The 15,380-nt window shown below is 34.7% G+C and overlaps 1 protein-coding gene and 1 long non-coding RNA gene across 2 annotated transcripts; both read right to left on the bottom strand.

The window, feature by feature from the left end:
* Positions 1–210: 210 nt before the first annotated feature.
* On the bottom strand, positions 211–1,317 carry LOC112502143. Its single transcript, XR_003067631.1, has 2 exons — positions 652–1,317; positions 211–568 (listed from the first exon to the last, which is right to left on the bottom strand). It is a non-coding gene; the product is annotated as an uncharacterized LOC112502143 (long non-coding RNA).
* Positions 1,318–2,293: 976 nt separating this feature from the next.
* LOC112502140 (GTPase-activating protein gyp7-like) lies at positions 2,294–8,082 on the bottom strand. Its single transcript, XM_025105966.1, has 12 exons — positions 7,608–8,082; positions 6,062–6,157; positions 5,743–5,846; positions 5,111–5,283; positions 4,955–5,035; positions 4,231–4,353; positions 4,040–4,128; positions 3,824–3,929; positions 3,410–3,507; positions 2,945–3,196; positions 2,686–2,769; positions 2,294–2,578 (listed from the first exon to the last, which is right to left on the bottom strand). The coding sequence occupies exons 1-12, from the start codon at positions 7,704–7,706 to the stop codon at positions 2,531–2,533; spliced, it is 1,353 nt and encodes a 450-aa protein (XP_024961734.1). The 5' UTR covers positions 7,707–8,082; the 3' UTR covers positions 2,294–2,530.
* Between the last annotated feature and the right edge of the window lie 7,298 nt (positions 8,083–15,380).

Genomic DNA, 15,380 nt, shown 5'->3' with positions numbered 1-15,380 from the left:
TTTAACATATTTTGGAATGTTCAAGGACTTATTTAACATATTTTGGAATGTTCAAGGACTTATTTAACATGTTTTGGAAAGTCTAAGGACTTATTTGTTCCAAAAAAAAGTTCAAAGACTTAATCATTCCAAACAAGAAAGTTCATTGGTTTTTATTGTACTTTTCCCTTTAATAAATTAAAGAAACCCAAAAAATCGTAGCATATAATAAGAGGTAAAAAAAATTTAATAGATAATAAGGGCCCAAATCGAAATCAACCAGCATCTTTCTAAATCGAAATGTGGTGCTAACTGCTACGCTAAAGAAAATAAGTTGCGCTTCTCCATCAGCAATTGCTTTTGGCGTAGTGGTAAGCGCTTGGATCCTAACAACTTTTTTGATGAAGCTAGAGAGACAAAGCAAAATACAGTTCGAGAACCAAATTGAACAAGTGCATAAAGCATGTGTTCTTGGTTGACTATGACATATACTCACCATTGATGAGGTTTCTAATAAGCAGCGTAGGAAGAAAGATTTTGTATGTTCTTGTTTGAATGCAACATATACTCAACAACCATCGAAATTGACCTGTAATCGAAAACTATATCATATTAAAACTCTGGCTTAGTCCAAAAACATCAAAGGAGAAGATAAATAAATGTCAATTCCACCTTGTGCATATGGAATGCCCCTTGGATACGTCATTTCTATCATCTTGTATTAATGTTGTTGATCTTGCAAATATAATTTTTGTGTAGATCAAGTGTCCATTTTTGTAATCGTCCTTCAATTTATGAACCAAAAACATCGAATAATCTAAAGAAAAAGAAAATTAAAAAAAAACTAAATTATGAGAAGGCTTATGGACCTCTTCAATACGAGAAAGATTGAGTTGAAGCCTAATATTGATCCATGAAAGAAGCTCATTCCGATGTGGTATTAAAAAAACTCTAGAGATTTACATGATTTCCATAAAGACCAACACCAACACCATCCACATCAACATCACCAACGATTTATCTACTTGGTTCGAAGAAGAAAACGACGATTCATCACACCAAAATTTGATCGGAAACAGTAAACGTAGGTGGATTTCAAGGCGTTGGAACTCGTTGTGGTGTAAACTCTGACAATTTCATAGAGGTTTTTGGTTCGGGTTTGGGATGACGAGGGATGGACACGAGAAGTATTGCAACTGAATCCTTTCACCCTCTCTAACATTCTCCCATAGCACTCTTTTATTTTCTTCTAAATCCTCTCTCATTGCTCACACAGAAAGCTTACATATCTTTGCTTCGATGGAGGTCGCCATGGTGGGGGGATGTTAAACTGAGAAGCTTCTTGAATGTGGGGCAAGTTTGCCTCGGTGTCTGTGTGTAACAATATGCGAATATATATATTTCAAAATTAGTATATTAAACTAATTAAGGTAAATTGAATATTTAAGGGCCGTTTACCAAACACTTACCCGATAAATGCTTATCAGTAAAATTTAACAATACCACTTACTTACCGGGTAAGACTTTTGTCCACCAAAACGGTATTATATGCAACAATTTACCCAGTAAGCGCTTACCATGGTAAGAGTCGTCGCCCTGACTTAACGGGTAAGACTTTCGGTTATTGTCTCCCTCTTACCGGGTAAGATTCTTGGTCCTTACCATATTCATCCAGTAAGGTAATGTGACTTGGTAAGCGCTTACCTGGGTAAGCGTTTGGTAAACGGCTATCCTTCTACTTATTTTAAGAAATCATATTAATTATCCTAAATGATTAGTTCACATTGGATTTTATGATTACCACAAACTAAACAGTTCTATTTAATTAGTCTCATATATATATATATATAAATGTATATATATATATATATATATATATATATATAAATGTCGAATTACTAGAACACCTTTAACTTAGCAGAGCAATGATTAATAGAGTTAAAGTAAAGGACCTAATTCATAACAAAAGTGAAACCATGATGATTATATATGTAATTATTTCATTTAGAGGACCTAATCCAAAATTTTAAATAACAACAGGGACGAAATATGTAATTTACTCATTCCATAAACTAAACGTCACCTTAGAAGCAATAACTCCCAACACCCTATGCCTTAAAATAAATTTTGGGAAAAGGAAATCCTAGCTTTTAATAAATTGATGTTTAACAAAACAAGTCTTTGTGTCCATAACTAACGGACGTCCGTGAGTCTCTCTTGTGGAGTGAAATTTGCAACAATCAAGTTTCTACCAAGAATAGATTGTTTTGCAACTAAATAACAAATATCTAACTCGAAACAGAAAATATAAAAAAGTTTTTTTTATTCTTAAAAGTATAACTCAGTCTGGGTTCATCAATTGTTACATATACTATAGTAGTTTATACACACATTGCCTTCAAAAAGAATCGAATGTAATAGTACACAGATTAGTCTTTACAAACAAATGGCCTCCAACCCTCTATACATCTTTTCTTTTTGCGGAGAGAATTCTTCGTATCGTAAATCAAAGTCAACAATAGTCAAAACTCATCGTGGTTCAAAGCCACCTTCACGTAGCTGCAGACCCCTTTTCTGCAGATGCCTTTTCCATCTTCACCTGCACCAGCAGCAAGTTGGGATCACCATATGTTGTTTATCAAGAATCAAGATAAACAGTTTAGAGTTTATGGTTTAGGTTTCAGACTCCTTTCGTGCCACTTGTACCTTTTTCAAATACTTTTTGTGAAGTTTCATAGCCCCTGAGCAAGCTTTTCTAGCATCCAGGTTCCCTGAAGTGTCGTTCAATATCTGGAAAAAGAGAAAAATATAAACAAGACAACCAAACGAACCCAGTAAATCTCCGTGAAGACCCTGACTTGCAATACAAAAGTTACAAGAAGAAAAACGAAGACTAGTTGTACAGCAAACAGGTCACACAAAGTTGCACGAATAATTTGTTTTCTAGGAAATGAGAAGTTTTGACCTTGACAACATCGTCGAGCCCCTTGGCTTCTGTGAGCAATTTGACGCTTTTCTCCTTGAGGACGCTTGCAACGAGGAACACGGAAATAGGGAGCGGTTCTCCAACTTTGGCCCCACTTCGCAAGTATTCCCTTTCGAATTTGCCACATTGTTTTGACGATTTTGGTTTTCCTTTGGCATCTTCAGGTCTTTCAGAATCAGATTCCTCATACTGAGTGTACAAATCGGGATCATACTCCAACGCCCACATCATCTGTTCGAAAATCATTAATAAACTAGAAGAACCACAAACGCAAGATTCTTACAATATGAAACAAACCCAGTATATCCCACCCACAGGTAGGATCTGAGAAGGGTAGGATGTACATAGGTCTTGCCTCTGTTCTGTCTCAAGTGAGAGTTTGTTTCCGAGAAGACTCACAGCTAGCAAAAACAAATAGAAAGCAAAACTGAAAGCCATGGATACCTCCCATAAGTACAACGAATCACCAAAAGAAACTTCTCGTCGAAACAACACCATGAGCATCCTGAAGGCGAATAGATAATCACCGCCACCTAGGTGTTCTACATTCATAGACCATAACAAGGTCCTATCAGTTTACCATGTTTCTTAGGAAGGAAAAGAACATGTAAATCTTACCCCCATACTTCCGAAGCCCGGTCCAAAAAACCCCAGTTTTAGCAAGCCTAGGTCCAAAAAGCCTAATCAAGGCCTGATTAGATCCCGGTCTGAATTAAGTCTTGCCGTAAAACATTTTTACCCCTAAAGCCTGGCACGAGCTTCTTTTATTTACTCAGACCCTACCTCTGTATGAGATATACCGGGCTCGCTTAGTTTGGTTTTAGAAAAACACATAAACAATAAGTTATGAGAATGTACCCAAGTGAGCATGAAGTTTAGGATCAACAACTTGAATAACATTGGCTAGATTGCAGAGCTGCGATTCCACTCCCACAGAACTCCCTACGCATTTGAAATTCCCTCGCTTCAAACCCATAAAGAAATCACAATTTAACTTTTTGAATAACAAACCGAATTTCGTAACTTTAAGAATGATAATGCAACAGAGTACAAAGAAAACATGGATATTTTTACCAATCTGCGCATTAGACGTTCGAAGCACCAAAATGCATCTGCTTCGTCTTCAAGAAGCATAATCATGGGGGAACAAAGATCACTCATCCCTGTTTGGCGTGTTCATAAATTTACCATTTTGGAATCAGAATCTCACACAGAAAATATTTCAAAAGATTGTTGTTGAAGAGTAATATGAAATCAAGATCCACCTTGACCATAACCGACTTCTTTATCAAACCAAGCATAAACGGAAAGAACATCCCATAGTTTCGCTAAATTCTCCTGCTTCTCATAAAACACTAGTGTCCTGTCCGTGCGAACCACATCAAGACCTACCATAAATAGTAACCCAAAGATAAAAGACGACATGATAACCATAAAAGATGTTAAATTGACAGCTATTACATGCCTTGATGCAAAATCTTGAACCTAATAACACATACTTCCTTGGGCTATGTTTTGCAAAGTAGCTGAAAAGCTAGCTCATAAACTAGTCATGTTTGCTAAAAAACTAGTTGATAAGTAAGATGATGACGTAAAATGACCTAAACGGATATGTTGAAAAAATTAATAGGAAAAAATGGAAAAAGGCTCTTGGAGATCATTGATACTCTACTTAAAGTAGCATTTCAAAAAGCTAGTTAAAGTAACATTGCCTTAATAACCATCTTGTTTTGACTTATTGAAGACAAACATACTAGATCCCAGAATCAAAATCAACTTGAATTTTGTCATATTTTAGTGTAGCTCGATGTCGGAATCAAATTCTCATCAGAAACTAAACAAACCCGTATAATTTTCATGCTGAAAAATAGTCTGTCTGACCCCAAGAGTCAAGTCAAAACGGGATATTATGAAGAAGTGGAGAAAATATAATACAATGTCCTAATTCCATCAAAAAATTTGCGCGGTAAGATTCATTTATATATCAACCTATTTGATGTAGGGTAAGTTTCCATTGGATTATCTTCTTGTCTTCTTCCTTGGGACAACTTGTGGTTGAATTTGAAGCAACTGCAAGAAAGCAACTTCGGCATTAGTAACCATTTATATTACATCTGCTGTCACAAGAAAGAAAAGAAACAGTACCAGTTGCTTGATTTGTTGGTGTCATAAGATTTTCAGGGTTTGCTTCTAGAAGTACTACGGGATCTTGGGTTGCAACACCGTCTTCTGTGATCACAGGAGCGGTGATAAACTTGCCACTTCCAACAAGAGGGAACATATAAGTGCAAAGTTCTTTCAGCCGATAATACTCTTCCCTAAAATGATGAAAATATATATCAAATCTCTTTCATATGCCAATTGCCAAAAAAAACAATCTTGAACTCTAGGCGATTATGGTTCACACAATAAGCAGAGAACATGTAAAAGAACTCAAAAAGAATTTAGGCGATCATGGTATGTACGCAAATACCATGTTTGGCAACCATGAGCTAACTTAGTATTTGATTTTATTGAAAAATCTTCGTCTGGCCTTGAACTAGCTTTTTTACTTCAGATGTCTTGTTTGGGTTTTTTTCCAACTTATTTCCAATTATGCCCCTTATATTTTCCATCTAGGTCATTTACCTTATTATCATCTAGATTATCCGCTAGTTTTTACCAAACATGATTACTTTATTAGCCAATTGCTAGTTTATCGGCCAACAACTTGCTAGTTTCCCAAAGATAGCCAAAGTGGGTGGTTGTAAAGAAGAACTTTGAGAAATATATACTACCTTCTTGTTAGCCGTATCTCTTCTCGCTCCTCAGTTGTGCTCTTAGGATCAAAACAGCCGAGTAGAAATTCCCATACCTCTCCTCTAATTGTTGGATGTATCCCCTAATTCGTCCCCATAAAGAAAATGAAGTAAAATTTAAAGGAGGCTACATTTAAGTATCAAATGTAGTGCTACTCAAAGAACATTATGACTTGACAACTTGGCATCTACGTCATCAAATGTTACAAGATGAGCAGGTTACCGGTCAAAGTTGGATGCATTTTGCCCCATAAAAAATGCCAAGATGAAGCATGGTGAGCAATAATTTAGAACTTACTCCACGATAAATTCGACCAAGGGTTTGGCCTATATCAAGATATCCTTCTGGACTGAATGCAGACTGCCACTTCCGTACACTAAGGGTCTTCCCAGACTGGATAAACATATTAGGAATGACAAGATTCAATAACAACGTCAGTAAACCATCAAAAGATAAGAAAAGAGACATATTTTCAGTTTTTTTTATGTTATTTCATTTTTAATTAATTCGCATGAAATCGAAGATTCGCTTCAATCACACCCTATTATAAGTAAGGTATTTCGCTAGTTAGAATTATTTTTGGATTTTGAAAATTTGTATGAACCTGCCAAAAATAGAACCTTTCTATATGAAATACCGTTTTGTAAGCTTCGAAAGTAATCAGAAATATAAAATATTATCACTAAGAGTGCATGTCCCGTTTGTATGTACTTCAAGTTCCATCCTACATCAAAAAGGCAAAGAGGCATCGTGCTACTTTCTGAAGAGGTCCAAAACAGGGTACATTTCCATTTCTTACCACTAACAGTAAGAAATCTAAACAACTTTTACGCAACTACCATATTTGCATAGCTTGTAACATCCTAAACCGAATGCTTAAGCTCCCTAAACTTTTACATAGTTGCTTTTATTTCTTGAAAACTCGACTCAAAAGAGCTATTACTTAAAAAAAATCTTCTACAAGTTAATGTCTTGTTAAATATTCTAAAAGAATGTATCCATACTCAATCTACAAATTACCATGTGCTCGATTTTTAAATTGCACCAACCTCACCAAGTCATTTAAAAACTGAAACTTTCTAAACCAGACTAAGGGGTTGTTATGGTTTTCCATCAAGTCCATGATGGATAAAATTGTCTGTGTGAATTAATTTGTCTGTATAGATCGAGAAAGTTGTTAGATAGGGATTTTTCATATATGAATGGAATGCGTTCTAATCGGGAGGGCGATTCTGGAAGAAAATAACTTGACTTTCTGCATAAAGCAACCCTTAGAAGCTTACCAAATAAGCCACTTTTTATATCATTAAGCCACCACCAAAAAGTCGTGTGTAGCTTACCGGATAAGCTCCTAGTCCCATTAAGCTGCTAATAAACGGCCCTAACTCAATATATCCCACTAGGGTCTTGGAGGTTATGCAGGCAGGCCAGACCTCTAGGCATCTATAATCAGGCCGAAAGTACGTTTACAGATTGACACACCCAAATTCGTAAGTTAAAAAGCCGGATTACCATTAGAAGTTTTGATTCCACATCTCTTTATAGTGCTAATATCATATAAAATAGCTCTCCACTCATCCACACACAAACAAAAACCACCAAATTAGATGATGCCTGAATTGTAGCTAGAATTATGTAGTTTCTTTCCTAACAAGGACAAGATGGTAGTTTAGATTTCTAATGTTTCCAAATATATAAAAATATCCAACAAAAAGATGATTATTAAACACTAAAGCAAAAAGCCAAAAAGGGAACCCAAAAGTTGAACAACTTTAGGAAACAATCAATCAGGTTACAAAATTGATTATATGTGATTCTTGAAACAAAAGAGAGGGATTTTTACCTTAATTTTAAACTTGGTTTTAGGAACATCGGTGCATTCAGCTCGAACCTCATAGAATGAATCGGTCGGAAGTCCTGGATCTTTCCACAAAATATTCATCCTCTTTTGCTAACTTTTTCTTTAAGATGAACACTAGATTTTTGAGATTTGCTTTTCTACAAAACACCAAATCAAAGCAATTGGTACAAGAATGGTACACCCCCAACCCTAAAACACCTGAAGGAACAAAACCCAGATGAGATCTTGACGTAGATTTCCAAAGAAACGAACTTTTCTTTTTCTATTTCAATTATGGGGATTTTGGGTATGTCATTTTCAGTGGAGTCGGGCATCTGTTCTTTTTTTCTTGACGGAGGAGGCGCAGTTCCTGATCTGCTAAAACTTCCTCCGAGGACAACATCATTATTCTGAAATACGAATGGCGTTGAATTCTTGTTCCATAATTGCAAAATCTTGGTTCTTTGTGGAGCGCAAAAGACGTGAGAATGTGGGATCGAAGAATGTGAGGTCCGGCTGCCATGTTTTACGAGGACTCGTTCGTATCATTGTTACTAAATATAAAAATAAAATGATGGGAGGGATTAATGACAACGTTAAAGACAAACAAGCTTTATTCGCATCAATTTTCAAAGCAAATTTTCAGATTGTATGCCCTTGTGTAGGATCTCAAATGTTATAAAAATATGCCCATCTTTCAATTTTGAAGTATATACGATAGAAACTATTAATATTGCATTTTTTTTAAAGATGTGTAGAAGTCTGAAGTCTGATTTTACTTCTGATCTTTAAGAGGTGGTACCGAAGTCTGAAATCTAAATCAGTCAGATTGTTTCTTTTTACGTTTGAAATCTGAATTAGTCAGACTGTTTGTTTTTACGTATGAAGTCTGAAATCTGAATCAATTCATTTCTATTAAGTTCAACTGAAATATCCAATCATTTAAACCATTTGTAAACTATCATCTATTTTTAACGCATTAAAAAATTCAACTAAAATATGTCAATTGATTCAACAGACAATAGAAAACACGAACAAAGTCTCGTAACAATTAGAATCAATATTCATTTTGCATTAATTGTGTCGCAATTTCTTCTCTTAAACTAACCATATATGTTTGGTCAGCGACACTTCTATGCGATTGAACCTCTTCAGCCTCATCCTCGTCATCGTTCCCTTGCTCGTTGGTTTGATCATACTCAGAAAATAACTCATCACTTAAGCCTTCCTTTCCTATGAAGTTGTGAACCGCAAAACATGCAATAACGTCTCTTTGAACCTAAAGTGTAAATGGTGTCATTCTTTTCAATATCAGAAAACGTGCTTTCAGGACACCATAAGAACGTTCAATAACATTTCTATGTTTTTTCATGGGAATGATTAAACTCTTCATACTTGTTCATTGCTCGTCGACGACGAAAATCTCCGAGCCAAATATTTAACATTACGATACAACGCCATAAATCCTCGAGTATTTGTATACGCATCATCACATAGATAATATTTATCTGAAAACAATAAATAAAATGTGTGTTCAAATGAATATAGTAAATATATTACCTGTGAAATCAGTAGTATACTTGAAGGAGGAAATGAAAATCCAATAGCACAATCTATTAAAACTTCGGACAAAGCTCTAGAATCATGTGCAATTCATTCTCATCCGGCAACAACAAATGTAGAAACCATGTTGAAATCACAAATTGCCAAAACATTTTGATAACATTCATCATTTCCTCGTCCTCTATATATATGTTGTTCTTGAATAGAGACGATAGCATGTATTAAAGTTCCATCCAGGGTGCCAATTGTTCCCTATATTAGCTAATAGTTAAAATAAATTTAGTAAGGAAAGTTATACAACTATTATCGAATTATTATTTATTCGTCATAACCTCCTATAATTCCCAGGAATGTCCGGACTAGGATTGAATGATAGAGGAACTATAATCTCTTTTGCAAACTCCATCATTTTACCCAACACTTCATGAAATTTTTTATGAATTGTTTGTGTTTTTCAACACTCTATAACGTTGATTGTGACATATAATCATCAGGAAGATAGCCATCTTCTCTTCGACCAATATATGTTTGTTATCCATTAACCAACCTTTTGCTTTAAATTGATCACCTAGTCGAATGAAAGCTACACGGGACATTCGCAACAACTCAATACATTGTCAATCACTACCTTCAAGTAGTCATCCGTAAATTGACGTTCAGTTATTGCAGACATATGATCTCTTTTCCTTTTCAAACACCTTTGTCACAAGTAGAACATGAAGAAAAGTATAAGTCCCTGTTGGATTTCAAACGTCTCCATCAATGGACGAATGAAAGATAGTGGAATGATCATCTCCATGGTCATCACTAGAGACAACCTTGAAGCGGTCACTGAATATCCTTCATATCTTGGACTAAATAGCTATGACGAATGGCTAGAAATTTGTCAAGCCATCCAACGCTCAAAATCCAAGAACCAGCCTATTATCGAAGACATTCTAAACGATCTTATCAAGAAGGTGTCTAGGTATGTTGTCGTTCCTCCAGTGCTAGAGCTGTTGCCCAAGCGAAGAATAAATCCTTCAGATCCTAATGATGGACCTATTCTAAGAAATGAACATGAAACTAATTTCTCCTTAGATGAAATCCTGAAGGACTCGAAGAAGCCAGATATCTCTATGTTGAACCTCACTCTGCCAGTGAAGGGTCCTTATATACCCAACACTGTGCATTACAAGCCTGAGTATGGATTAATATTCATCGACTATGACGACGAGTACAACTTCCAAAGAGTATTCGAGTTTCCTTTTTATCTAATAACACACCTTGAATATCTTAGAACATAATTGGACAACGACTTACCTGGTGAGACGATGAACCACAGGATCAGAAAGGAATATCTACGTCGAAAGAAGCTAGGAGAAAAAGTACCAGGGTACATCAACTTCAGCGACCTAGAATAGTTAAAACTTTCTATCTTGTTTTCTTTTTCGTTACTTTCAATGTACAACTACATGTAATAGGTATAGAAATCACTTATGTAACACTTGTACTTTTCCAATGAATAATATAAGTACTTCTTCAGTGCCACTGAAAAATATCCCTGAAAAGAGTAATAGCGACAAGTATCTATGAGTTCCAGTTTACTCTTCCATTCACTGACAATTTTAGTCAGTGAATAAGCTTTTAGTTTTAGTTATCAAACTTGTATTTGTTTCCATTAAACTTGTAATCTTTTACAAACTTAAGTAAACTTATGTAAGAAAACTGTATCACTGAAAAAGATCTCAAAATAGTTAAAAGACATTTGTCCTTTACTCACACCTTTTCCTTACTATTATAACTTAGGCAATTTTTTTATGTTGCTTTGTCATCATCAAATAGCGGGAGTTTGTTGATCCTCTCTCATTGATTTGATGATAATCCTCTTTACTTATCCAAATATAGTGTTTTTGTTTATTCAGTTTCAGCGATCATCACTGAGTCTGTTCAGTGACCGCTGAACACCTATTGTAACTTCTTTAGAAACTGTTATACTTCAAGAAGACAAAACTCACACCAAAGAACCTTCAGCAATGTCGAAGACAGAGACTAAAGATTAGAGACTAGCGCGTTCATGATCTGAACCGACATTCAGTGATTACAAGCTCGTCTACATATGTGTGAAGACTGTATAAGTTTCAGCAAATGCTGAAGAGACCTCCAACATAATCCTAGCATTCAACGATCAAATGAAGCTTACCATGCATGATTGTTTTTGTCTTGTCCTGCCACACACTAAGGATAAACCCATACCTTTTATAAAGTATAGTACAGTATGGAGCCACTCAGTTAACTCTATTGTGCTTACCTACTTTATGAAAAGATGACTGCTCATGAACAGGGACAAACTTTCCTCCAAAAGCTTGACAAAGATTTGTACTTTCTGAATTATATTTAATGTAATGGCTATAAATAGTTGAGTGCTCTCCACTCAGTTATAACTTCATAACTCTTTGTCTCTAAGAAACTTACCCAAGAAATTACTTCTCTCAGTATTCTATCTCTAAAGAGAAAGAACCACTTGGAACAAGTGAAGAACACTTTTCTAAGTCTTTATTTCTTGCAACAAGTATTTTCTCTTTGCTAAGTGTAATATTGTTTATCCTTAGATTGTTTAGATAGGTTTCTTTACCTTATCTCTTCCGCAAAAAATTTGTAAAATTTGTATTGATCCTTATTTATCAATATATAATTTTTAATAGTGAAAGTTTTTGTGTTTGTATTCATACCCCCCTTTCTACAAACTGATTATCTATAACTCTTGTAGATCCGACTGAGACCAACAATATCTTTCTCTCTAAGGTATGTTACTTATCTCTTCTTTTCTCAAAACTCAAAACTATCATTGAACACTTTCATTATTCAGTGATCAAAATATTTTAAAAGAAAAAGGACAATGAACGTTCATATTTTTTGACGTCATTAAAATTTTTATTGGACTAATTTCACATGTGTCCTTCTGACACATGTTTTTCCATTTCTTTTCTACCCAATCGCAATAAAATGACGTGCAAAGAAATCATTATTGCACATCTTTTTGAAGCGTCATTTTCCTCTCTCCTCTTTATCTCTCTTCTCACCTATAAATACCTCTCTTACCCTCTCATTTTTCCTTATGCGAACATTTTCATACATATAACTCTCTCTCTGTTATTGTGTGCAAGTAAGAACTCTCAAAAACCCTCCAAACCATATTTCCTTTCTTCTTTCCTAAAACATGTTTGTTATTCTCATCTTTTTGGCTGTTAATCTTTTATGAAATTTTTTTGATATTTAAAAATATTCTTTCTTCCTTTTAAATACAAGAAATAGGTTAAATAAACTTTTCTTCTTCTTGATTTATTTTAACTAAAGTTTCTAAAATCTTCTTGAAAGCACTAATTTCTTCTGGTTTTTCGAAAGAAAGTTTTATCCTTACAACCTTTGTTCCAAGGTGCTTTCTAACACAATCGTGTGAATGATTACATTTCTTACTTTTCTTGTTACAAAAATGGCTGCTGCTTTGAATGTGAACTTTGTTCTTGAAAACTGCTCCTTCAAACCCAACAATCACGTTGTACTACTGGAAATCCCTACAGACAAACCCTAGTTTGTGGATGCTGCTTCATTCCTCAAGAACTTCATTCTAGAATATTCTCTCACCTTCCAACCTATAATACTGAAAGATATCCTGAGACAGTTCTGGTACACTACAGAAGCAAAGACCCTAAAAGACAAGGATGGAAACTCGGTCGTCAAGATCACTTGTGAGATCAACAATGTGACAGTCAGTTTTGGCTTCTCCATGTTTAGGACTGCTCTCCGTCTTCTAAAATCCACTTCCTACTCCAGCGATCCAGACAGTGACTATATCATCAAATTTCTGGACGATATCCACTATGACTGGCCACCGAAGAAAGACTCTAACTCAGAGGTCAACAAGTCTCTGACCAAGATCGATAAGAATCAGATGTCAGCGATATGGCAGTATATGTTTACTCATTTCATTCAATGCGTGGGAGGAAAAACTGGAGGCCAAGATCAAGCAAGCAGGGTGGCATTGAACATCGACTTTTCGATCATCAAAGACATTAACGCCAACTATGCTCAGCTAATATTCTACGATCCGGTACTCAAGTTGAACAAGCGTCAGTGAGAAAAGGTGGTTCCCTACACCAGGTTCATGAGTTGGATTCTAGCTAGAATCTTAGCAACAAAATACCCTCAGAGCGACCTCCCCATCTACAGGCTTAGATCAAGGATTCTTGATCACAAGTCTAAGTCTTCAGACATTGGTCTATTCCCTCAAATGCTGAGTTCTATTTATTTCTTACATTCGCTGACACCCTTCTAGTTAGTGAATAAGCTCTCAGTATTTAGTTATTTATATAATGTAAGTTTATTCTTTCCTTGTAATCATTTACAATTAAAGTAAATTTCCATAATAAACTTTATTCCTGAAAAAGATCCCAAACCAGTTAAAAGGGTCAAGTATTTTACTACTACTTTTTCATTACTGTAATACCGAAACAATTTACTTTATGTTGCTTTGTCATCATCAAATAGGAGAAGATTTTTTATCATCTCTCTCTCAATGATTTGATGATGATCCTTTTTATCTTACGAAGTGTACTATCTCTTTATTCAGCTTCAACGATCATCATTGAGTTTGTTCAGTGATTGCTGAACATGTATTGTAAATCTCTTAGAGACAAGTATTCTTTAGGAAGACAAAACTCACACCACAAAAACCTTCAGTGATATCGAAAATAAAACTGAAAACAGACACAAGCAAGTTCGTGATCTGATGCGGTTTTTAGTGATAACAAGTCTGTCTACACAAGTGGGAAATCTACTCAAGATTCAGCGAATACTGAAGAAACTTCAACGTTATTCCAAAAAAAACTTGTCAAAACGTCTTATAAATATATTGTAACATTTTTTGATCTTATAAACCTAAGTTCTATAAAGTATTCTATTATGATATTTAGACATTCTTAACATTCTATAAACCCAATTTTATTCTAGTGGATTTTAGTAATTTATGTATTGGAGGTTCCTATAAAAAAACCCAATAATAATCTTAACAAGAACCTCCTCCATGGTGGATGTCTAAAAGAAATCAAACCGACCCTAATGTATAATTGAACTGTTCTTCCAAATTGTATATATAGTCATAGGTTCATTTGAGAAGTGGTAAGAATTTGAGAAGTAAAGAAGTGATCATAGCCCTCTGATCAAGATTTGTGTCTTTGACTGTGAAGTACCGGATAATTTCTCGCATGATATCGGAAAATAGAGGGATAGTTTCATAGCTTTTACAAAAAGGCGGCAAAACAAGTGCATTCGACCCGTGCATTCACATTTGTACTAATTAATTGATTCATATATGAACCATTAACTGATTCATATGTGAATTAATTAACCGATTCACGTACGAACTAATTAATTGATTCACATGTGAACCTATGTGATCCATATATGAACAAATTTATTCATTCACATATTAACTAAATAAGTAATTCACATATGCATTTGTTTGCTGCATATTTGTAAAAGTTACGAAACTACCAATATATTTTTCGCTTGACCAATCAAAGCCATAATCTTTGACCAATCAAAACAACAATTCTTGACCAATCTTGATCGTATGAAGCACTAGGCACACTTCTTTACTTCTCAAATATTTATCACTTCTCAAATAAATCTCTCCACACACACACACACACACACACATATATATATATATATATATATATAGTAACTTTATATTTTGTAAATGTCATTTGACATAAATAAAAGAAACTTATGTGCATGGGCCTATTAATGAATGTAGAAACTCAGATATTGTATAGTTTATGAGTTAATCAATTTAATGAATCCCGAAATATAAACTTTATTAATTGTTGAAAAATAAAAGACATCATGAATAACATTTTTCACTCGCAAAAACTATGTTGAATTTAAAGCATACTGCAATACTCCAATCCATACTTGCATATAATTCACGTATTTTATATAACATGAAATACAAATATACACATTGATTCCAAATGTACAAATTGCTACATTTTAAAAGTAGCTACAAACTTTTCGCTCATTTAAATTGCACGACTTGTATATACACATTCTCAAGTACATGCATATATTCAACTTCCCAAAATCTACAAATGTACAGTAATATTAATCCCCCATCACATCTTCCCCTTCCCTTTGCCTTCCACTGGTGCCTGTCCTCTAAACACAAAATGA

This window comes from Cynara cardunculus, unplaced genomic scaffold (assembly GCF_001531365.2).
Source record: "Cynara cardunculus var. scolymus isolate 2C unplaced genomic scaffold, CcrdV1 Un_Scaffold_969, whole genome shotgun sequence".
NCBI lineage: Eukaryota > Viridiplantae > Streptophyta > Magnoliopsida > Asterales > Asteraceae > Cynara > Cynara cardunculus.
Note: the sequence above shows the minus strand (reverse complement) of the source record. Positions and strands in the feature narration are given on the sequence as shown.

Coding starts and splice junctions, on each gene's coding strand:
- LOC112502140 (XM_025105966.1), bottom strand. CDS start 7,706: ATGAATATTTTGTGGAAAGATCCAGGACTTCCGACCGATTCATTCTAT. Junction 3,930..4,039: donor AACGTCTAATGCGCAGATTG/GTAAAAATATCC, acceptor ATGGGTTTGAAG/CGAGGGAATTTCAAATGCGT. Junction 2,770..2,944: donor GGCTCGACGATGTTGTCAAG/GTCAAAACTTCT, acceptor CTCTTTTTCCAG/ATATTGAACGACACTTCAGG.